Raw genomic sequence first — 22,405 nt, forward strand, 5'->3', positions numbered from 1 at the left:
AATCCTCATGGGGGGAGGGAGCACTTGTCCTGGGGAGGAAGGGGGGGGCTGATTAATCGGGGCGCTAATGAGCAGCAGGGAGAGGAAGCTCAGAGGGGAGGGGGAGGCGGCTCCATCGATCCAAGCCGCGGAACCAGCAGCTGAAAAAAAAAAAGTGAGAAGGGAATCGATCTGAGGGAAACGGCAGCTGCTGGGGATTAGAGCCCGAGGTCCACACGCTGCCCAGCGGCCACCCCTCCCCTGCGTCAGGCTGGCCCCGCAGTCTCAGCCTGGCCCTGAGGGAGGGTCCCAAGCGTGGCTCCCCTTGGGTTCAGGGTGCTGCTCAACCCACCCTGGCGACAAGGCGAGGTCAGACCCCTAAGTGAGGGTCACTCCTGTGTGGAATCCACCCACACAGCCGAGTCCTAGCCCTGCACGGTGCTCTAACTAGATGTCGCCAACCTTTCAGCAAAGTGGCTTCCCAGGGCCCCACAGTTGGGTTTCCCCCACAGGCTTCCCATGAGTCTAGGTCAGCAGGCTCCCAGAGCTGGGGAGAGACGACCTCTGGGGACAGGTTCAGGCTGCTTCTGGCTGGGACCCAGCAGGAGAAAGAAGAGTTGGTACTGGCAGCAGGTGCCGAGTTCCTATGCAAGGGTCCAAGTGACCACAGACAGCTCCCTCTCCACCCCATACCCTGGCAGTACTCTCCCATACGCTCCCTGTTCGACCCCCAGACCTTTCCAAAGCCCCCCACCCCCACCCGGAGCCACAACCACATCATTCCTCCTTTCCTTCTCTCTTTTCCCTTTTCTCCCAATATCGATTTTTCTTTACTGGGTTTTTTAAAAAGGTGATTTAATTGCTTTTTTTTAGGTTACTTCAGTCTGGGGCTCTGCCAAGAGAGTGGGAGCTGCCCCCCAATCTCTCCCCAGCACTCCCTACCGCCCTGACATCCTGTCTGAATACCTGGCTATCTGCTGAGATCTCAGGGTCAAGCTGTCTCCACCGCACATTGACCTCCATCATGAGCCCAGATAATACCCTCTTCCCCTCTTCAGGTCAGCAGGGACTCTTCCACCTCTAAAAGGAAAGAGGTTGGGTGGTAACTGGGGTTTGTGGGGGGGGGGGGACTCCAGGCCACCGGAATGAAGCAGCAGTTTGTTGCATGCAGACTCCCACCATTGCCCGGTGGCCAGCTGTCTCTAATTGTCCCCAAGTCCCTACAATCCAGTCTCCCAGACCTCTAGGAATCCGGCTATGCTCAGTGGGGGGCCCCCATCCTTCCAGCCCATCTCTTGGTGTTTTCCACTCACTCCACCCCAGCCCCTTCTGGCCCCCTTCCTATCCCTCCACACCCCCTTCGCCTCTGGCCCTGTCCCCTCTCCCCCCGCCCCTCTCCCTGCTTCCCTGCCTGCCTCCTTCTCTGCCCGGCTGCAGTTGGGTGATAATCTCCCTCATTTAGCCTCCCGGCAGCTTCCCCGGCTCATTGCCCAGCTGGTCCCTGGGGCCCGGCCCAGTTTCTTCCCCACCCCCACCCCCAGCCCTGCGCCCCGGCTCCCTCAGCCCCTCCCCGTTTCTCTCACCCATTCCCTGGGGACCAGCTGCCCCTGCCAGGGAGGGGAAAGAGGGCTGAAGGGGGCCGGCCATGGACCTAAACTGGTGGTGAGCAAGGGGGAGGGGCTTCTAGGGATCCCGGAGCTGGGTGTGTGGGGACGGGGCTGCCATTCAGTCAGGGATGTGAGCCCCCCTCAGACTCTTCCACCCTCCAATTATCCCCATTTCTCAGATTTGTTCACAGACCAGTTCTCCCTGCCCTGAGATGCGGATTAGGTTTCCTGAAAATAGGAAAGAGAAGGGTAGCGAGATAGGGAAGCAGAGGTTGGAGTACTCTGTGCTAGGCATGCCGGGAAAGGGGTGGAGGCCACAGGGAGAGCAGGACGGATTAGCTAGCGGGTACTGGGAGGATGCTTAGAGTTTTTACTTGAACAAAATGTCCCCAAGGGGAGACCCAGGCCTCCCGGGACTGAACCTGAAGGGGTTCTCAGGGAACCTCTTCACAGCCCAGGGACGCCCCCAAAGGAAGCGGTTCCTGCTCCTTCCTGTCATTTGTGGGCTCCTGACTCCCTGGCTGGCTGGCTGGCTCTATTCATAAACACGACCTTTGAACTCTTAAGAGGCATTCATAGATCGAATCCCCAGCCTCCTGATCCCAAGGGACACCTCCTTGCCACCCGCCCCAGCTCAGAAACCTGGACCTGGAGCTGACCAGGGGGTGGGAAGCCAGTGTGGGACAGACGTGGGCGGGAAGGGACAAGGATGGGGGGACGGAAGGGGGTGGCCAGGCCAGGCCTGGCTGGCGAGCGAGCAGCGGTGACAAACGGGCTGTGCGGGGGCCGAGGGGCGGGGGGCGGACGGCGGCTGATTTATCTGGGTTATTTATGCCACGGACGAGGCAGGAGAAGCGGTTAATGAGAGTCCCGGCGAAGGGGGATGGGGAGGCCCGGACGTGATCTGAGGCAACTGAAGAGGGTTAGCGTCCCACCGTCAGGCCCTGCCCCCAATTGTCACCAGTACTCCCTGCACCCCCCCCCCCGCAAGGCCCTCCCTGGGCTATCCCAGGGAAGCCCATGCTCCTCCGCCTTTCATTCATACCATCTAATCCCTATTTGGGTATTCTCAAGCGGGAGGTCGTTGGCCACCAGGAATGGAGAGGTTGGGGTCCAAGATGCGAGGAATCTGGAGGAGCCAGGGAGGGGACTTGGAACGGGAGGCCAGGAAGCAGAAAGATACAAATCCTGACTGGCCAGAAGCCGGGCGAAGTTTGAGGGGTCAGTGGAGAGGGCCAAGAGAAAGAGTAGGAGTTGGTTGAGCATCCTGCCGACACCGAGCTGAGGCTGGAGAGAGGGCACAGGGCCGTCAGGCACCGATCTGGTGTCCGCCAGGGAGCCCCGAGTCCCGAGTCGGGGGATCTGAGTGACAGAGAGGCTAGGCAGGAGGGGGCGCTGGTCAGAGAGCAGGAAGGAGAGGGAAGATCCCGAGAAGGAGGGGGGGAGGGCTTTGCAGCAGCGAAAGCTGCTGGGAGCAGATAAGGCGGCACGGCAGCAGGAGGGATTAAAGCTCCGAGGGGCATGGGGGGGGGCGGGGCGCGGGTGCCGTGTGGGATGATGGGAGGGGGCAGGGAGGAGAGAGTTGAGGGCAAGACACCCGGCCAAGGAGACGAGCGCCGAAATGAGGTCTTTGAGGAGGCAGGTTTAATCAGGGGCTATTAGCTAGGAAAGGAGAAAGAAGAAACTCTTGATCATCCGTTCTGGGAAGGAGGACTTTCCTGTCATGGGCAGAATCCGACACCCCACACACGCCCGGGGTGGCAGAGCTAAGCCGAGCGATGAGCTGAGCAGAGTAGAGGACTACGGGATAATAGGGTTGGCAGAGGCTGGCCCCAGGAGCTGCTCAGAACAGGTCTGGAGATACTGAGAGCACACAGCGCCTCCTTGCGGTGGCCGGTGGAACATCGGCGAGCCACGGGAATAGGTCGTTGGTGGTCCAGTGGCATGGAGACCCCGTCTGTGGGCAGGCCTCCTTCTGGGCAGGCCTCCTTCTGGGAAGGGGTACAATCTTGGGGTAAGGGTAAGTGGCTTCCCAGGGTGAGACCCCGAGGCATCCCTGACCATCCGTCTCCCTACTAGAAGGGTGTTCTTGGTGCCAATGAGACCCCCTGCTCCCCCACACCTAGCCTAGGACAATTCAGGGATGGCCTTGGTGACAGAAAGCAGCCTTAGGGAGAAGGAAGGAAAAGAGAGGGGGCTGCGGGAGAGGAGCGGGGGCGGCAGGCGGGGCTGGGTAATTGCGTGTTTGCCAGTTCTCAGTCTCTGCACACGAGGGAGCGTGTGTTGGTGGGTGTTGCTTCACTTTGAGGAGTGTCTGCTGGCAGAGGTGACAGTGTGTCTATCTCAGGGGTCTGGGCTCTCCTGGTGTTCCCGCCCTCTTTGTGTTTTGGGGGAGCATGGCTCTGGGCACACCCAGCTGTGTTCCGTGCTGATGCGGCAGATGTGGCGGGCCCCAGCTGTGCCTGCTTCCCAGCGAGGGGGAGGGGGGCTGCAATCTGCTCCCCCATAATGGCTGCTAAGTGCCAGGGGGGAGGAACTAAGACGGAGGCAGGATTGGGCCCTGGGCAACCCCAGCCAAAGGGCAGGAATGAGAGAGGGCACTGCCTCCCCCGACCCCGCTCTGACCAGCCCCCCTCCCCACTCAGTGTTCTCGGCTCACCCTGCCTTGCTTGCTCATGAAGCCCATCCAAAAATTTCCTCCACACTCAGTCCCTGTCCTCAGCTCTCCTCCCCTGTCGCCCCATCCAGCTGGATGCCAGGGGCCCACCCCCCTCCCTGGCCCCCAGCTCGCTCCCCTTCACTGATTTTACAGAATAATCTTTTTATGGAAACTGGAAAAAAAAAAAAAAAAAAAGCACTAATGGCAGGAACGTACCCCTCCCCCGCATCCCTCCCCCTGCTCACCCCCCCCAACTTCCCACCCCAGTTCCTCCTGGTTTCTCCTTTCTCAAACCCACCCCTGAGCCGCCGATACCCTCCTACACCTATTCCTCCATGAGACCAAGGTTGGGTGCGGGGTCCCAGAGCAGCAGACGAGGGGGCTCCCTGCTAACCTCTTGAGGCTTCAGAATGCTCCCACATGTGGGGTGTGAGCTGCCCCCTTAGACAGATGGGGTTTTGGCTCCTCCCAGTGTTGGGAAGAAGTGGGGGCATCGTCCCTTACCGTTAAGACCCTTTGCATGGGTGACCCCCTCAGCCCGAGGAATGTCCTGAAGGGGCCAGCGTCCCTGTCCCACCCCACCTTCAAACACTGACCCTTTCCCCTTCCAGTGTCTCCAGCCCATCATGTCTCCACCCCCACCGGGTCTAGGAGGGGGGTCCCGGGGGCCGGGGCCTGACACAGACTTATTGGATTTCACGGTGTTTTGCTGAGAAAATAATTAAATTATCATATTTATGATGGAGCTGCCATGGCCTCTGCCAACCACTTGGAACAGAAGGGTCAGGACAGGGGGAGGAGAGGAAAGGGACCCAGAGCCCGGCCCCGTGGTCCAACCCTCTCCTAGCCCCTTCCTTAGGGAGGTGACCCCAGACTGAGTGGGTCTGCAGCCCTCTGCTGATGGCGGTGATAGGTCTCAGCTGCAGGCAGATTGGGAGGGAACCAGGGAAGGGCTGGGGAGAAGCAGGTTACAGGTTAGGATTGCTAAGACCTGGTCATCTCCCATGGCTATCTCAGCCCTCGGGACCTGGGAGGTCGTACCTAGGCTAGTCCCCAGGTCACTCTTGGGTTAGCTCCCATCTACCTTTCTAACTGCCTGTCTAGGAAGCTATGATTATCCTGGGCTCTGTCCCAGACCCTGGTGTTGACAAGGCCCCGACACCCTCCTGCCTGCCACCCAAGCTGGCTGCCAGGACCCCCTCCTGCCTCCCACCCAAACCCTGCCCCCCTATTCTCTTCGGGTAATTAGATTCCTCTCAATTAGCAGATTACGATCATTACCAGCTCATCTGGCAACTAAGCTCAGCACCCACAGCTGCGGAAAGGGGGTGCCAGGAGGGGCACTCTGGGGTCACGGGCAAACACGAGAGACGTGGGAAGAGCCGGGCTATGACCCGCCAGAAGGTATCAGGCTGCCAAGGGGTAACAAGGCACCTCCTAGACCAGAGACCTCTGCCAGAGGAGTGGGAGAGAGACCCTGGAAGACCCCGGGGTGGGGGCAAAACCCCCAACTCCCCAAAGCCAGCCTGGGAGCAGATGGAGCTGGCAAAGCGTTAAACAGGCCAGGGCTGGGTCTTGGCAGGAGCTGAGGAGAGCAGGCTGCTGGGTGTTCAGCCTGGGCCCAAGCCTCCCAGCAAGTGTGCTCACTGAAATCCTTTCAGCGTTCTCTCGGCATTCTAGAGAGCCAGGCCCAGGGAGGCAGGCAGGCAGGGCGAAGGTCAGGGGGCCAGCAGGCCAGGGAGCCTGGAGGGCCTTCGTCTAAAGCAGCTAGCGCAGAAGGCCGAGGCAGTGGGAGGGGGAGATTTACCAAGGCTCTGGATTCATTATTCATGAGGCGGCAGCAACGACTCCAATTTAAATGCTAATGTGGGGGGGCCTGACTCAGCTGCCCCTCTTGTCCCCGCCACCCCCAGCCCAGGCACAAGCGGAGTCCAAGCTGCCTCCAAGGTTCATAGGGGTTTATTTGGGGGTGGAGAGGGTGGCCAGACGTCCCTGGCCACACACGTGGCTCCCTGCAAGGGAAGATTCTCTCTGGTTTCCTCAGATCCCGTTCTGGACGGAGCGGGCCAGGCAGGCCGCAGCCCGGAGGAAGGCGAGCGGGAGTCCCCGGGGGGGGGGGGGGGGGCTTGAGGCAGCACCCTCACAGGATGATCTGGTTGGTGAAGCTTCGACTTAGCTCCTTGTGTGGCAGAACAATCGAGTTCAAGATGAGCACCTCAGCAGGGATCCGGACGCGGCAGCCTGAAGCGTGGGCAAGGTCACCAGGAGCAGGTCATGAGAGGTGCTGGGCAGGGGAGGAGCTGGGGCCATCAAGAGGGAGCCCTCCCTGCTGCCCACCTGTGCCCCCGCCCTGGTCTCATCCCTCAGTGACTCCTGTGGGCTGGGTACATGGCAGGAGCTTGGTAAACGTTTGCTGACAGAATAACACGTGTGTGTGTGCATACACACACACACACACACACACACACACACACACACACACACACTGTTCCCTACCGCCGTCCGTCACCTGTGGAGCTTCCCAGTCCTCACCCCCAGCCCCCCACGAACCATACCCAGGATAGTAATGGCAGGAAGTAGCTTTCCATCCTTGAAGAGGCTCTCACTGTCCATGCGAGCTCGGGGGTCATTGGGGTTGGGGTCATTGGGAGTCCCCTCTACGCGGGCCCAGCGCCCCACAGTGCTCCCCCAGCCCACGATGCTGTGAAGGACACAGGTGTGCTCCTGTCGGATAGGATGGGTTCCGGGTGAGTGGAGTGGGAGGCGGGGCGGGGGGGGGGGATGCAGAGCCTGGGGGTGGGGCTCGCCCTTCTCGCCCTGGGAGGCGTACCTGGGCCCTCTCCCTCAGCTCTTTGGGTACCACACACTACTCCGTGCCCGGTTCCTACCTGCAGAGTGGCTCCATGGAGGACAATGCTCTCTCGCAGACGTACACCCTCGCCCAACGTCACCCCCTTCCCAATGGAGACGTTGGGGCCCAGCTGTGGAGAGGACGGACCATCATACCATGAGAGTGGGGATGTGGGGGTGCTCGAGGCCACACAACAGGTGTACCAAAGCAGAGAGACAGACTGGCATCTGAGTTCAGTCCCTGGGGATCCCCACCAATCCGCAGAGCCTCTCCCTGAGGCTGGGGCCAGATCTTACCACAGCTGATGGCGCCACTTTAGCCGTTGGATGGATGTAAACATTTCCTAGAAGCAGAAGAAACAACCTGGGGGCAGATACCCCGAAACACATCTGGACAGGGAGGGGAAGAGACTGAGTCCTCACTTCCGCACCCGAGGTGAAGAGTGTAGGTTCCAAGGGCGTGGGAGAGTGATGGGTAATGATGGGATGGGGTGGGTACCTCTGATTCGGGGCCCCCGGGAGTGTGTTTGGCCAGCCGTTCTGGGTGAGTGATCTGGTATCGGCTCAGATAGAGACGGGAGGCATAGAGGGCTGAGCTAGGGACCGAAAAGGGGGGGTGAGGCACTCAGGGTCCAGCAGGGCCTGTGCCTAGCATCCCAAGGCCACCCTCAGAGCCTCCAGATCCGAGGCACAGGCTCTTCCCCAGCCCCCCACATACCCTGCAGACTTGATCTGGCTCCAGATACCCTCGGTGAGGTGCACATAGATCTGGCCCTGCCCAGCCAGGGCTGAGAACACATCCTGCTCCAGTCGGATGGTCCCTGCCCCCGGCCACGAGCCTGGAGATTCCTCTCTGGCCAGGAAAGGACGAGACGTGAGCGCCCTAGCTGAGACCGAATACGGGGGTCTCTCCAGGAAGGCACGGAAGGGGCTTTCGCCACCTCTTCGAGCCCTCCTCTAGCTTGGCTGCTCTATCAAGGTCCATCCAAATCCTCGGCACCTCCTTCTGCTACGCTCGGAGGACTGCTTTAACCGGGGAGCCCCAGGCCTAGACCCCACTCCTCCCATCCCTGCCCGTGCCCACCTCCCCCATCCCTCCCCCATTCACCCATCTAGTCACCACCCTCCCTCACTGGACGGCCCAAAACCACAAACTCACCCCAGAGCAAGGCAGCTGGTGAGGGCAGAGACAGTCACAGAGAGAGGGGGGAAAGAGATGGTAGAGATGCCGGCTCAGCGGAAACAGAGACAGAGAAGCCGGGAGAGATGGGGAGAAGCAGAGACATGGTGGAGTGAGAAATGGTTGTCAGCAAATGAATGAGGCATGAGATGGGAGCTGGGGGGGGGGGAGTGTGGCGGGGCGGGGGTGGGGTGGGGAAGCCTAGTGGCCAGCTTTCAGGCTTTGGAAGGACAAACCTCACAGGAGCAAGCAGGAATCTGGGCAGCCTGAGTGTGTGTGTGTGTGTATGTAGTATGTATGTGTGTGTGTGTGTGTGTGTGTGTGTGTGTGTGTGTGTGTGTGTGTCTACACTTGAGCACATGTGCACCCAAGTGTGTGTCGCCGTCTGTTCGGAAAGATGTCTCAGGGACACCCAGGGCTGGAGAGAAATGGACCAGAAGGGGAATGGGCAGGCAGTGACAGAGGAGGAGCTGGGAGGTGTAAGGAAGAGGGACAGAATGAGGTTAGGAAGGGAGGGATTGGGGGGCCTAGCTGGAGATGAGTGGGAAGGGGCAAAGGGAGACAGGGTGAGCGGGGTGACATGGTCACTGCAGAGCCCAGTGTGGGGGAGGGGTCCGGGTTTAGGATGTTGGGGGGGGGGTCACAGGATCATGGAGCCTGCCTCACAGTTGCCTATCCTGCTGATTCCGCTGGAAAACATCCCGGAGAGGCTTCAGGGCTTCTGGGGAGAAAAGGTAGATGCCACAGTTGATGATGTCACTGATAAAGGTGCTAGGTTTCTCCACATAGTGCAGGACCTAGGGAGGTGAAAGCAGAATTCAGAGTGGAGGGCAGGCCACAGCCACCACCACCCCCTCATACTCATTTCCGGGCCCCTTCGATTGACAACTTCCCAAAGGGGAGCTCACGCCTTGCCCCTACCTGGCTTTACATCCCCAGAGGGCTACCTGCTCTAGCCTCCCTAACTCCAGGAGAACCACTTCCAGGCCCCCGGGATGTCCTCCCCACCTCTGCCTCTGGAAAACCCACCTTCTGAAACCCAGACGACACTGTCACTCCTCAGTCCTCCCCTGTCAGCTCCTCTTAGTTGTTCAGGCCTGTCACCCCTGACCTCTGGTCTGGTCATACCTCACCCGGGACACTGTGCCATTTCCAAGGATTGGCTTCTGACTCTTTTTCCTGCTAGACTGAGGTTTCCTGAGCGGTGGAGAGTGTGTTCTATGGTCCTGTTTCTCTCCTGTCTAGCTGGTGTCTGCCTCAAAACTGCATATGCACATATGCACACATGTGTACATTACACGTATGTTTCATATATATATATAAAACTATGAACGAATAAAATGGTTTTTGTGTCAAAGCCAGTGAGATTCGGGGCAGGGATTCTCACAAATGGGGACAACGGCCTCTTGCCTGAGGGACTGTTTCTACCTCAATAATAATGGGGCACCACGCATTTCCTGTCTGTCTTTGCGCCAACTGTTCTCTCCACCTGCAAAACCTCCAGTCTCCTTCATCTCCTCAAGTTTAACTCAGCTCACCCTGCTTCTGAGGGAAGGTCCCTACCTCAGGCTATGGCTGGGCCTCTCTTTTGCGTTCCCTAGTACCTCATGCGTGCATTCATGAAAAAAACCACACCTAGGGAAATGAACTGGCACCCCAACTGTCCTATCTGTCTGACAGGACGGGCCCCACCTTAAAGTGGTCTCAGCATCCTCTGGAGGTGTAGGGTACGGGGCCCCCTGATCTCACAGGGCGGTACCCAGCCCAGCCCTGCCCTCACCTCATGCGTCTGCGGGTTCTCAACAATGCAGCCGTAGTTGAGGGATTGTGTCCTGTTAGCCTGAGAGACAGACAGAGCCCAGACAGTGACCTGCCCTCTCCAGGGCAGCCAAGACTGTCTTCCCTTCCTTCCCCTCTCGCACCTGGCACGCAGGCAGCTCCGACATTGACAGGCCTTCGGCAGAGTCAAGAGCTGACAGCTGCCCTCCCCCCTCCCTGCTTCCCAGCAACCAAAGGGCTCGGGGTTGCCAATGACACCTCCATTCCCTCCCAACAGCCACTCCTCTTCCAAGACCCAGGGTGCCCCCCCCACCCCGGCCTCTCTCTCCACAGCCTGCGGCCCCCTCCCAGGCCTCTCACGGTGGTGCCGAGGAGTAGGAAAGGGTGGCGCTGGCGCCTGTGAGCTTCCAACATAGCACTCAAAGGGAAGTCGGAGCAGACGTCGGCATTGAGTACGAAGAAGGCCTCAGGTCCCCCCGCCAGGATCTGGTCCCGAAAATGGTAGAGACCACCCCCAGTGCCGAGGGGGGCAAACTCCTGCAGGTACCTGTCCCCAGGAACCCCAGACATCTCAGTGAGGTACCAGGAGCCAGCGCACCTGACGCACCCTCCCCCAACACCGCTGCCCTGGTCAGAAGTACTTCTGGCCAAGGCCTGCAGAGAAACCTCAGGTGAAGCCATTCTGATGCCCCAAATAAGAATCCCTTGGGTATGGGGTGAACCCTGGCACATACTGACTCAACCCATTCCTAAGAACTTCGAGACTCAGACATGTATATGACATATATATGTATGTATGTATGTATATGTGTGTGTTCATATGTATACATATATATGTTCAAACACCTGACTGGAAGGTTAAACTCCTGCTGGGCAGCCTCTAGGAACTGGGTTAGGGCCTCATCAGGCTGGTAGAAGCCAAGGAGCAGAATCTCCTGCATCCCAGGGACCTAGGACAAGAGAAGAGGTCGGGAGAGAAAATTCCGATGCGAACTGGGAAAATCTGGTCCACAAGTCCAGAGGATACAAGTTCAGCTTGAGCTGGGTATCCTGGGTAACCAGTCATTCCGGCCTGCTTTTTCTTTAAACGATGCAAAAGTCAGAAGAACTCTCTCAGCCCAGATCTTTCCACTTTTTAATATTCTCCCATGCACCTGAACTGGAGCCCACTCTAAGAATGACTTTGTCTACCAAGCTACTGGATTAATGTATAATCCACTCGTCTTTCCCCCCTTTCCTTCTCCTCTTTCTCTCTCAGCACTGGAGACTGAACCCAAGACCTCACACAAACTACACAAGTGCTCTATCTCTGAGCTACAGGTGTAGCTCATGTATGTGTGTGCATACATATGTGGGTGCACACGCCCAGGTGTATGCATCCACCTGGAGGTCAATCTTGGGTTGTTTGTTTGTTTTTGAGTCAGGGTCTCTCACTGGGGTCTGGGACCTAATGATTAGGATAGACTGGCTGGCAGCAGGCCACAGACACTTGCCTGTCTCTTCCTCCTCAGTGCTGGGATTACAAATGCCCATCACCATGACTGACTCTTTATAAGGGTGATGGGGATCAAACTGGGGTCCTCAGGCTTCTGCAAGCCAGTCCAGTACCAACTGAATCATCTTTCATTATGCGTCACTCTGGTTTGACACCAGCATGAGATGAGGGTCTATCAAGGGTCTGCACTGAATTAGGCACTTGCACAGCATTGCCACCCTACAAAGGAGGTCTAATCTCTACTTTACAGATAAGGGAACCAGAGCTCAAAGAAGGTAAACATTTTTTGCTTGCTCCGGGTCACAGCAGGGAGACTGGACTCAAACTCAAACCTCACCTATCCCAATAACAAAGCAATAAAGAGAAGGAGCCACAGCATGGCCTCTGTGCTTTATTATCAGTAAGGGCCCCCATGCCAAGGCTCTAAATGATCTTTTAAGATCCCTGCCCGAAGAGTTTACATTCCATACTGTAAAACTAGGTGTGAAATCTAAGGAGCGAGAGGCCCGGGAAGTCAACAGGGCTCGCTGCAGCACACCACCCGAAGAAGTGCCATTCACATAGACATCTGTTACACTTGGTGGGAAAAGATCATGGCTGAGCAAGGGAAGACACGCGGCATGGAAGAGATGAACAGGAAGTGCGGTGTGAGAGGAGAACCTATTACCTGGGCACAGGCTTCTATATGGTGCTGGATCATAGGGACGCCCGCCACAGGAAACAGTGGTTTGGGCACCTCAAAAGACAAAGGCCTGAAGCGAGTCCCTGAGAGAGGAGAGAAGATTTTAGCCCCCTGCTTCCTTCTGTCCCAACCCCACCACCCTCTCCGGCTTAGTTCCTCACCCTTTTGAGGCCCTCCAATGAGGATCACAGCTTTGAGCATGATGCAGACTGCTACCTAAACCTCAAACGCCAACGGAAGAATTGCACTCAGACCTCACGCTCCAAATTGCAACACATAGCCCTTCCCTAGGATGGAAACTCAGAAGTTCAGTACAGTCCTCTCCTCCCACCACAAATTTCTTCCCAATCCAGAAAATCAGTTGCCTTCAAAAACATGCACCGCACCCTTTTATCTCTAACGACTTCCCCTTGGCCATGAACAAATTCTGTAAACTCGGGAACTCAACGGACCCCCTTCTCTGACCCCACACCTCAAAAACCTGAAGTCTCCAACCCAATGGCTCGAAAACTCCTGCATCCTCTCTCTAGATGCTCAGCTCCGAATCCCAGCGGTGACTATGGAACCGCAAACCCCGCGTGAGCTCTGGGTATCTAATTTCAATCTTCAGAATGAGCCCCAAGCACTGAACTAACACTAATCTGCGTTTGATGTGCACCAATCCTGACCCCTCTAGGTGCTGACTGTGAATCCTACAGCTACCTGCATGTGCTAAAGCTCAGTCAGGGGACAGGTTTCCCTTGGCACGCCAAATACTGAGCCTACAAGGTCCCGCAGTGCCCGTCCTGACGACTGGTGTCAAATCTCTGGATTCCGAGGACTGGTTGCTGACCCTCTGGACCCCACAACTGAGTCTGTCCAATATAGACGTTAGTTTCTCCTCGTAGCCAAGGGTTATAGAACCAACACAAGCCTGGACATGGGGAAAGCAGGACAGGACCTCTGAGGCCGCCCTACGTCTAGGGTCTCTTCCCTACCCCTCCCCTGCCCGGCACCCCTCCACCATGTAGATCCTTTTACCACTAGCTCCCTTTACGCCAGCTCTGCCGCCTGCTACAGCTTGCTCCTTCCGCGTACGTGTCTCCTTACAACTCGCGAGAGCTCCTTCACAGGGGATGCCGGGAATTGTAGTTTTGAAAAAGTCCTCTCTCCAACTTTATTAGAACAGTTGGGAAACGCGCTGGAAACTTACGAGTTTGGTCGAGGGATCGAGGGGCGGGCGTAAATGAAAAGAGAGAAAGGTGAAGGTGGAGGCAAAGAAATTAGGCGTGAAAAACTAATGTTGAGACCTGAGCTTTCCCAGAACGGGCTCAGGGACGGGAGACAGGTCACAGGAGAATCCGGACTAGAGGTGGAAGGGGTGTGGCCAGCCCTGGAAGGGACAGGGGCCAGAGCGCCAACTGCCGGGAGAGGTTGCACCTAGCCTGAGCAAAAGAAGAGAAGGCGGAGTCTTAACTCCCGTGTTTGTCCGGCTGGGATATTTGACAAAGAGAGAAATCCTATTCCGGATTTACTGTCTGTGAAACGAAGCACCGGACTAGGCGCGCTCTCCGGATTACCTAGTGACTCCACCATTCTGTGACCTTGGCTTGTGGGTCTTGGAATAAATATGGGGCAGGGGTGTGTGGAGGGGAGGGTAAATGGAGACGCCAAAACAAAAACAAACAAACAAAAACAGAAAAAGACTCGGAGGGTCAGAAAGAAAGCTGGTTTTTTTTTTTTTTTTTTTTTTTTTTTTTGGTTTTTTTCGAGACAGGGTTTCTCTGTGTAGCTTTGCGCCTTTCCTGGAACTCACTTGGTAGCCCAGGCTGGCCTCGAACTCACAGAGATCCGCCTGGCTCTGCCTCCCGAGTGCTTGGATTAAAGGCGTGCGCCACCACCGCCCAGCAGAAAGCTATTTTATTAAGCAAGACAGAGGAGGTTTTGGGTACCAACGGTTCCTGGGCTCGCAGCCAGGGCGAAAGGTCTGACGGTCCCTTTCAAGCCACGCCCACCAGAGAGAAAGCGCTGGGCCCCTGCGCAAGCTGTTTGTCTACTTAACCTCACACCTGCAGCTGTCCTGGGGCGTGGTCTGGAGAATGGTCCACGTGGTGGTTGGTGTTGGTGCCAATTTCAACACCCTGGGGGAGGTGTGGAGAGATGGAGAGCGGAGCTGTGGGTCAATTTACCCGCGTGGAGAGTCTAGTTAATTAGAATGCACGGTTCTTTGCAACCCAGCCACCCTCATCCTTCCGCAAGGTTTCTGGGAACAGTGGCAGTCCCAGGCCCTGCTTCTGCTGCAGATCCCAGCCCTTCCCTTGTCCTTCACCCAGCAAACATCTGGGGGAGGCTAGCCCACCCCGCTAGTATCTGAGCGGTCAGTGTTACTATGGTGTCTTTGCACATTAGTGTTATCAAGTCCCTTTTGAATCTTAGCCGGGACCAGATGAAGAGCAGGAAAACCCCACCAGTAAGGGACGTAAAGGCAAGGTGCGGTAAGAGCATCACCTCTCCAACTAATATCTCGCCCAAATGTGCATTTGAATTCACAGTATGCTATCAGACAAATGATTAGCCTCTAAGGTTTTATCTCTGTAGCTATTAAACAGGATTTAGCCCTGTCCCTCCTTCTCTGGGTCGAGTAGAAGATCAAAAGTGATACAGCTCTCATAGTACTTGGAGACAGATTTGAGTAGAGGAAATTGCTCTGGGTTGGGAACTAAAAAACTGGATTTTAAATCTTAGCTTGCTCTATGACCTTGGGCCCTATAGTCGTAGGAGGGGAGCCCACAGTCTGGGTGGAACCAGGTCCTGAAGTAGGGGAGAAAATTGTCATGCCCTCTGGGCAATGCAGAGGCTGGACTCCTCATCATTCTATCTGGACTAGGCCCAGCCACAAAGGCATGCCAGCCTGGATGCTACTCCTGCCACGCCCACCGGGTGGTGCTGTTTTGGCCAATGGCACCTGTACCTTCCACAAGGATGTGCATGGAATCTGAGCACCGGCAGAAGGGACTGGCTACATGGATGCTAAACTGATCCAGGTAAGCCAATTCCGCAACATCATCGGCCACCACATCCTGCATCTTGCATTCTTACTCCAGTGGATAAACAGGTCAGGGAGAGCCGAAATTCAGCAAGTCAGCTTGGCTGCATCCGAACTATGTCCTTCAGTGGCTCCAGAACCCGGGTCAGGCACTTCTCCCTCATTTCCTTCTGAAACATGCACCACTACCACCACCACCCCAGGCTGGGTCGTACTCAGAGCTCCCATAATCATACTGAGGCCTGCTCCCGGCCCAATCTGCCAGCACGCCATCTCTGCCCCTTCCCTGTGACCTACTAGATACCTGAGCTGGAAATTGGAATGGGCAGGAGGGAGCTACTCCTGAACTGTTTCATTTTAAAAATGATCCTCGGATCTCTGTGAGTTCGAGGCCAGCCTGGTCTACAAAGTGAGTTCCAGGAAAGGTGCAAAGCTACACAGAGAAACCCTGTCTCGGTCCTCTGCAGGTCTGGCAGCCTCCTCTCCATGGCTCTGCACTTCCTTTATCCATGGCCCCTGTAGGAGGCCTGGATGCAGATGGAGGTACTCTGGACATGGGAGTCATTGATATCCAGAGTAACATCCTGGAGGTGGGGAAGCTGGTTTTTTTTTTTTTTTGTTTGTTTGTTGGTTTGGTTTGGGTTTTTTGTTTATTTGTTTTGTTTTTTTTTTCCCTTCACGGGAACTGTTTTGGACATCTGAAAAATAGACAGACCACAAATATGGGGGTCCAGGCTAAGCCAGAGTTTGGGTTTTCAACCCACTCCCGACTTGAGGAAAACACCCACCCGGGACAGGGCTGTCTGAAGCCTCTCTCAGGAATGGACTCATCCTACAGGGGTTGACTTCCAGACCACTTGGCTAGTTGGGTTGTTTGTAGGCCACCTCCCTAGATGTCACAGTTGGGGTGCACCCACTGGCCCAAGCAGGCTCCTTATTTAGCCCTGGGATGCCTGGGATGAACTGCTCTGGGGTACACCAGCACCTGACTAGCTGGACAGCTGGATATGACCCATCCCTTTTCAGGGCAAGGAGTATGGATCCCACTCCCAGGGGGACCAGAGGTGGCAAATGGGAGACATGTCTCTATACTTATCTCAACCTCCAGGCAGTCATATAACATGATACTGTAAGTAAAAGGGGTACAGGTGTTTGTGGAAGTATCCTTAAATACAGTAGCCTTGAACGGTCCATACAGCTGATAGTAAAAAGAACCACATGGTTGTCAAAACCAGTGGGAATCACCTTACCTTTATAGCCACCCTTACCCCGAGTGCTTTTGACACCATGTCCCCTGGTGGTTAGATGAAGTATACCAAGGGGGTGCAGGAAAGATATCTGAGAACAGCAGCCATCACCCTGACCCCCAGTGCCACCCTCATCCCCACACACGTCCCTCTTTGTGACAGGGTAGGGTCCGGCTGGTCAGTCCTATCCTTGAAGGTCAGCACTGTGATTGGCTGCCCAACCCCTAGGTCTGTGAAGTCCTTTGGGCGTACACACTGGTGCACAGGGGCACCAGACTGCCCGCGGTAAGGACCGTCTCCCAGGGGCTTGAGCGGAGTTCAGTCTGTGCAGGCTAGGGTATCGAGTAGGAGCAGTGTTTCCGCTCAGTGCAAGCACTCACTCAGGTGTGGGCCATTGTCACCTTTTGATCAGAACAGTTTTGACACCACTCTGCTGACATAAATTACCTTGGCTCCTCCGGGCTGGGAAGAAGCAGTTCACATGCCATTTCCAATGGAGATGGGGAGCGAGCTGCAGATCAAAGGGGGACGGGAGAGGAATTCTTTACCATTTATCAAGATATGAGTTCAGGCACCTCATTTTTTATAGGAAAGCATCTGCCGCGGGTAGGGGTTGGAGATCCTCGTAGGCAAACGGGGTGTCTTCATAGCTGAAATGACGGGCGGGCAAGGTGTCTCCCTCATCCCTTCTCACTGGTTCTAACATCTTGTGTGTGTGTGTGTGTGTGTGTGTGTGATGATGATGATGATGATGATGAGCCTCACCTCTTTCCTGAGGTCCCGGGAAGCCAGAACGGCTGTTGGAGCTTGAGTCAAGGGGTCCCCAAGCCAGTGCCAAAGTCCTCTGTTTATAGTCAGAAGTTTGTTCCTTTCATTTTTTGCCAAGAGTAGAACTTCAAGGTAGAACACAGAAAAACCAGAATCCCTCTTGCCTCTACCTCAGGTCTAGGAAGCTCATTTCTGGGACCCATTGACCATTTTGGGGTACTGCATGGGTGTGTCCAGTCAGGGTCAAGGATCTAACTTGCCATGGAGACAAGAAGGTCCAGCCTGATGTGTCCCTCAACCCTAGGAAAACACTGGCCATGGCTGCCTTGAGCACCACGGCTGCTCCATGCGTTCAGATCTATACTCTGATCCCTAGAGGCTAGGGTCAGGGCCCAATTACTGAGATAAAACCATTTCTCCCTAGTCCTGGGGAAGGACAAGAATAAATGAGGCTGAGTTGGTCAGAGACGGGATTGGTCCATGCCAGAGCCCAGCAATCCTCCAAGTTACAAGAGGACGCATAGGGATAGGATTGGGTTCCTGGGATCTAGACAGAGGGTAGCTATGGGAATTCAGTAGGTGACTACAGTCTCCCTTCTTCTAGAAACAAAAGGAGTGAGAGCCAAGGGAAGGACTGTGAGGTACCAGGGCGCTCACTGGCACACCCTCTATACCCCTGAAGCACCGTCATTGCCTAGAGAAGGCTAAAGCGCCCTCAGGACTCTCTCCCAGCCACCAGCGTCCTCTCTCCCACCCCGCCCAGAGAGACCACACACAGCTCCTGCCGCTTGCTGTTTTTATTTTCCTCGTGTGACAGACAGACAGAGAGCTGCACAGACATCTGGATGGCTGAGGGGGATGGTCAGGACAACACAGGCAACAGGGACTGTTGGATGGAAAGGAAACTCCGTAGAAGGCAATAAATAAATAAATACAAACAGGAAGAAGGGCGAAGGCCATGGAGGAGCAGTGGGGACATCCTGGGGCCAGTGGAGGGGGCCCAGAACTGCATCCGCGGGCACAGGAGACCAGCTTGAGTGGCCTGAGGCCCACGTACGTCTTTGCCTTTCTCCTTTCTCTTTCTGAAGCTTCAGCTGCTGGCCTGCCCTCCTTCCCACCTCTGCGTCCTCCCTTATATCTCGGCTCTGGCTCCTGGTGCTGTCTCAATGTCCTGTCCTCCTGTCCAACACTCACGGCCCAGCTCACTGTCCCCACGCCACGGGGGATCCTTCTTCCTCTTCAGCCGCTTCCTTCACTGGGTTCTCCCTGAGATATACCGCTCCCACCCCGTTCCAGAACCTTCCTCACGTTCGTTCCTCCCTCCCCGGCCTCTACTTTCCCACTCTTCACTTCCCCCACGCCCTTCTTGCCTCTTTCTGTTCTCACCCTTGCCCAGGCTGGCCAGTGGGGTCTCCTGCTCTGGCTGTGGCCAGGGGTGACATCCGGCTGAAGCCCCAGGGGCCCTGTCCCCTTAGGTCCATGAGGTAATAGCCCAGCCAGATGTTGCTGCTGCTGCTGCTGCTGCTGCTGCTGCTGCTGGTATCTGAAGCCCCCCAGCCTGTCCAGCTCAGCATGGGCTCTGGAATGTCCCTTGGCAGCGTGAGTGGGAACCCGAGTTGATGCCCATGGCCGGGCTGTGGTCCATGCCACCTAGGGGCTGCCGGGGTAGGAGCGGAGCAGCACCTTGTGACGAGTAGCAGCCTCAGCCCGACGCCTCCGCTGCTCACCCAGGAACTCCTTGAGCCGGTTGGTGGTGAAGGTGAGAGTCTGGCGGCGCAGCTTCATCAGGTAGGCATCTTGCAGCCACGGGTGGGCCAAGCAGTCCTGCAGGGAGGGCCGGCTCCTGCCAGGCCGGTCAGAGACCGTGAGCCAGGGAAGACGCTCTTGGAGAGGGCAGGCTGTGCCCTCCCTCAGGCCCCTTTACCAATCCTGATTCACGAATATGTGTGTGTTACTGGGCAGCTCGTGGGCTCAGTTTCTCGGTCTCTGGAGTAGGGACCGTGTCCTTCCCAGGGCTGCTACAGGCTTTAAATGACAGACAGCAGCAGCTGCTGCTGCACTGTATGAAGGAGTTGGGAGTCTTTGGCCACGTGAAGGCAGGGCAGTCTGCATTCACTGGAGGGTTGGCAGGTCGGGGGCCTACTCACCAGGGATGTACTGAGAGGACCTTTCGCAAGAAGAGGGTGGCACTCTGGGATGTGTTAGGGTACAACTGGAAGGCATCAAAGCGACCCCCCACAATCCGGGCCTCTGTTTCCTGGGGGTCTGCCTCATAGAATGGGGAGTATCCGCTAAGCCTGTTGTGGAAGACAGGTAGGTTGGCGTGGTCTCAGATACCCTTCTTATTGCCTCCACCTTAGAATGATGGTCAGCTGTCAGGCTTAGGAGACATCAGTGTAGGGCATCTGGGAGGGGCACAATACTCGGGGACAGTTGCCACCTGGCCACTGGCTGTGTGGTGGGGAGGCAGGGCATGAAGGAGGAGGTGCGGGCAGAAGCGGGCTGAGAGCGAGAGCAGGCAGAGGGAGAGGATCATGGGCAGAGGAGAGCAGGGAGTTGCAGCAGGGCGAGGCCTCTCACATGATGTAGGTGAGCACACCCGCTCCCCAGATGTCCGTGGCAGAGCCGATGGGGTCTCCCTTCACCATCTCAGGAGCTGACAAGAGACAGAGGCCAAGCTGACCCTAGGTTCCCTGTGGCCAGGGAACAGAAAGAGGTGGGCAGGCAGGGGCGGGGGGGAGGTGGGGTGGGTGGGGGGGTGTAGGGGGTGGTGTTCTGCGGCCTTGAGGAGCAGGACCATGGCCAGGTTACCATGCCATGAGTAAAATCAGAGCAGCAGGCCTTATAGGTCAGCAGACAGGATAGAGGTGGGGGTGGCCACCAGGAGATATGGGCCACCTGAGGCATGGGATGATGGAGGTTCCAGAGGACCTAAGCTGACAACTTCCCAAGCTGCCTTGGATCATTTCCATGTGGCCAGCACCAAGTTTAAGAGCTTTTGAAATCAGCCTGGCTGGCTCTAATCCCAAGCCTGCCCCTCCTAACCATGGGACCTGGGGCGATTTACTAAACTGGCCTGGTTCTCCATTGTCTCGTCTATAAAGTGCGGCTTGTAGAATAACTCTAAGGAATAGAGACAATAAGCCTCAGTTAGCAGGTAGTTAAATGACTGCTGGTCTCCCCTGCTCTGTACAGTCATAATTGATTCTCTCGTCTTTCCAGCTTTTGCAAATCCCATCGCAGTTATTTGTAACTGTCTAATTGGACGAATACTTAACGTCAGGGTTCCCTCTTTCCTCATCTGTAAAAAGGGAGTACTATTATGCTAAACTCTAAGGCTATTGTAAAGATCAATGGGAAAAAAAAACCTCTGTTCATTATTTACATAACAGTTAACGCACAGTGAATGGCACATTTGTGGGTGGAGGGGGTGAGCCTGGCATGCCCCCCTGGCAGCTTCCCCCACCCTCTACCCTACCAGCGGCTGGTCTTCTCACCCATGAACTCCAGAGTGCCTGTGCGGTGGCCAAGGGGCTTCAGGGCCTGAGGGTTGTAGGGCTGGGCACTCCCGAAGTCCACAATCTTAAGGGCGTTGTCAGCGGCCAGCAGCAGGTTGTCTGGCTTGATGTCCAGGTGTAGCACGTGGTGGCCATGGAGGTAGTCCAGGCCTTGCAACAGCTGCACCACATAGGTGGCCACGTCATCTTCGGAATACCGGAATCTAGGGTGGGGGTGGGGAGGTGAGGGCGGCGGCGGCGGCGGCGGCGGCGGCGGCGGCGGCGGCGAACTTCCAGCCAGCCTCCCCGACTCTGGCTACCCGCCCCATCTCCCAGGAACACCCAGTTACCTGTCGCTGAGCCCACAGAGGAGCTCCCGGTTGCCACAGCTCTCAGCAATAAGCACGAGGTAGCGAGGGGTGATGTAGGCCTCGTGCAGGGACATGAGCCGCTCGTGGTGCAGGGTTCGGAGCACCTCATACTCCTGCAGCACCCGGTGCTTGCCCTCGGCGGAATACGGCACGATCTTGGCAACGAACGTTCGGCCTGTGGCGTTCTCCCGGCAGGATCGCACAACACCAAAGCGGCCCCTGTGTGTGTAGGAAGGGGGGGAGGATGTCACAGACTCAGGGTGGGCACTCTCATTGTGAGAGCTAAAGCAGGAAACAGGGACCCCCGGGGACAAGAACGCAGTGGGCTTCGGAGGGCTGGGAACAAAGATGCCAGCACTCGCTGGCTCTACCTATGGGAGAGTCCGTAGCCTCAGTTTTCCCATCTGTGAACAGGGTGGTAATAACAAGGCAGTGCCTTCCTCTCGCGGTGGTGAGGATTAAATGACAGACCATGGCTCAAGCTCGGGGTAGTGCCTAGCTGAGCTCAACAGTTCTAAAGACCCCGCAGCTCAGCATCTTCTCCAAGTGCAGCCAGGACAGCCTGTCTGCTCTGTCTCGGAAACTCTGTGTTCCTTGTGTCCCACCCACTCTCCTCCCACCTCCCCTTTCCCCCGTCCCCGCTTGTCCCCCACTTGCCTGGCCTTCTCCTCTAGGAAGGTGTAGGGTTTCTGAGGGGGGCCCTGTCGGAGGGTGGTGCTCTCAGGCCCCTCCTTGGCTGGGCTGAGGCTCCTCACAGTCACCTTGGTGGGCTCAGGAGGGGGCTCAGGGGCTGGGGGCTCAGGGGCCGGAGGTGCAGACACAAAGGAAGTCACCATATACAGAGGCGTCGAGGAGGAAGGCGTTGGTTTAACCCCTTGAGGGGCGGAGGCTGGGGTCAAGGGTCCAGTGTCAGGGACAGAAGGCTGGGGTTCGCTGGGGGTGACCTGGATACGGGGTGGGGGGGTGGGGTCTGCCGGCTGGGCAGCCAGCAGAGCCCTGTGCTTTCGTGGAGGGGTCTGGGGGGGTGGACCCACGGCCTTGAGTGAGGACAAGGCCTGGTTAGCCGACTTGGGGGGCGTGGGGGAGGAGCTGAGGGCGGCTGCCTGGGGACTCGGGGGAGCAAGAGCTGGGGTGGGGGCCAGTGAGGTAGGAGAGTCAGGAGGTGGGGCCCTGGCTGGCCCTGAGGTAACAGGGGCGTCTTGGGGAGCAGCAGCTGGCTGAGCTGAAGAATCTGAGAGGAGACAAAGAAAATTATCACTGCGTGTT

At 56.8% G+C, this 22,405-nt stretch overlaps 2 protein-coding genes and 1 long non-coding RNA gene across 6 annotated transcripts in view; 1 reads left to right on the top strand and 2 right to left on the bottom strand.

Moving 5' to 3' along the window:
* The first annotated feature begins 109 nt into the window (after positions 1–109).
* Positions 110–6,100, top strand: LOC114709296. Its single transcript, XR_003736904.2, has 3 exons — positions 110–612; positions 853–1,037; positions 5,513–6,100. It is a non-coding gene; the product is annotated as an uncharacterized LOC114709296 (long non-coding RNA).
* Positions 6,101–6,188: 88 nt separating this feature from the next.
* On the bottom strand, positions 6,189–13,567 carry Gmppa (GDP-mannose pyrophosphorylase A). 4 transcript variants are annotated; one of them, XM_037210247.1, is made up of 15 exons: positions 13,252–13,567; positions 12,997–13,144; positions 12,393–12,518; positions 12,217–12,314; positions 10,901–11,004; positions 10,415–10,601; positions 10,056–10,115; positions 8,942–9,072; positions 8,255–8,269; positions 7,814–7,948; positions 7,595–7,691; positions 7,393–7,485; positions 7,134–7,226; positions 6,801–6,969; positions 6,189–6,486 (listed from the first exon to the last, which is right to left on the bottom strand). In XM_037210247.1, the coding sequence occupies exons 3-15, from the start codon at positions 12,430–12,432 to the stop codon at positions 6,386–6,388; spliced, it is 1,323 nt and encodes a 440-aa protein (XP_037066142.1). In that variant the 5' UTR covers positions 12,433–12,518; positions 12,997–13,144; positions 13,252–13,567; the 3' UTR covers positions 6,189–6,385. The 4 variants fall into 4 exon arrangements, with proteins under 4 accessions (XP_037066142.1, XP_037066141.1, XP_037066140.1 ...); XM_037210246.1 differs by having other exon boundaries at positions 12,934–13,144; XM_037210245.1 differs by lacking the exon at positions 12,997–13,144.
* A 4,483-nt stretch (positions 13,568–18,050) lies between these two features.
* Speg (striated muscle enriched protein kinase) overlaps positions 18,051–22,405 on the bottom strand; it is a 57,700-nt gene continuing 53,345 nt past the window's right edge. Inside the window, 6 exon segments of the mRNA XM_028893050.2 lie at positions 18,051–19,114; positions 19,419–19,568; positions 19,852–19,927; positions 20,769–20,992; positions 21,119–21,358; positions 21,797–22,370. Of these exon segments, the coding sequence (XP_028748883.1) occupies positions 18,922–19,114; positions 19,419–19,568; positions 19,852–19,927; positions 20,769–20,992; positions 21,119–21,358; positions 21,797–22,370 (1,457 nt within the window). The 3' untranslated portion in view covers positions 18,051–18,921.

This window comes from Peromyscus leucopus, chromosome 13 (genome assembly GCF_004664715.2).
Source record: "Peromyscus leucopus breed LL Stock chromosome 13, UCI_PerLeu_2.1, whole genome shotgun sequence".
NCBI classification, from domain to species: domain Eukaryota; kingdom Metazoa; phylum Chordata; class Mammalia; order Rodentia; family Cricetidae; genus Peromyscus; species Peromyscus leucopus.

What these genes read in the sequence shown, in the direction of transcription:
- Gmppa (XM_037210245.1), bottom strand. Translation starts at nt 12,432, where the DNA reads ATGCTCAAAGCTGTGATCCTCATTGGAGGGCCTCAAAAGG. An exon ending in ATATAGAAGCCTGTGCCCAG is followed by an intron (nt 11,005 to 12,216) that starts GTAATAGGTTCT and finishes CTCTTGTCCTAG; the next exon opens with GTCCCTGGGATGCAGGAGAT. An exon ending in AGCCAGATCAAGTCTGCAGG is followed by an intron (nt 7,692 to 7,813) that starts GTATGTGGGGGG and finishes TTCGGTCCCTAG; the next exon opens with CTCAGCCCTCTATGCCTCCC.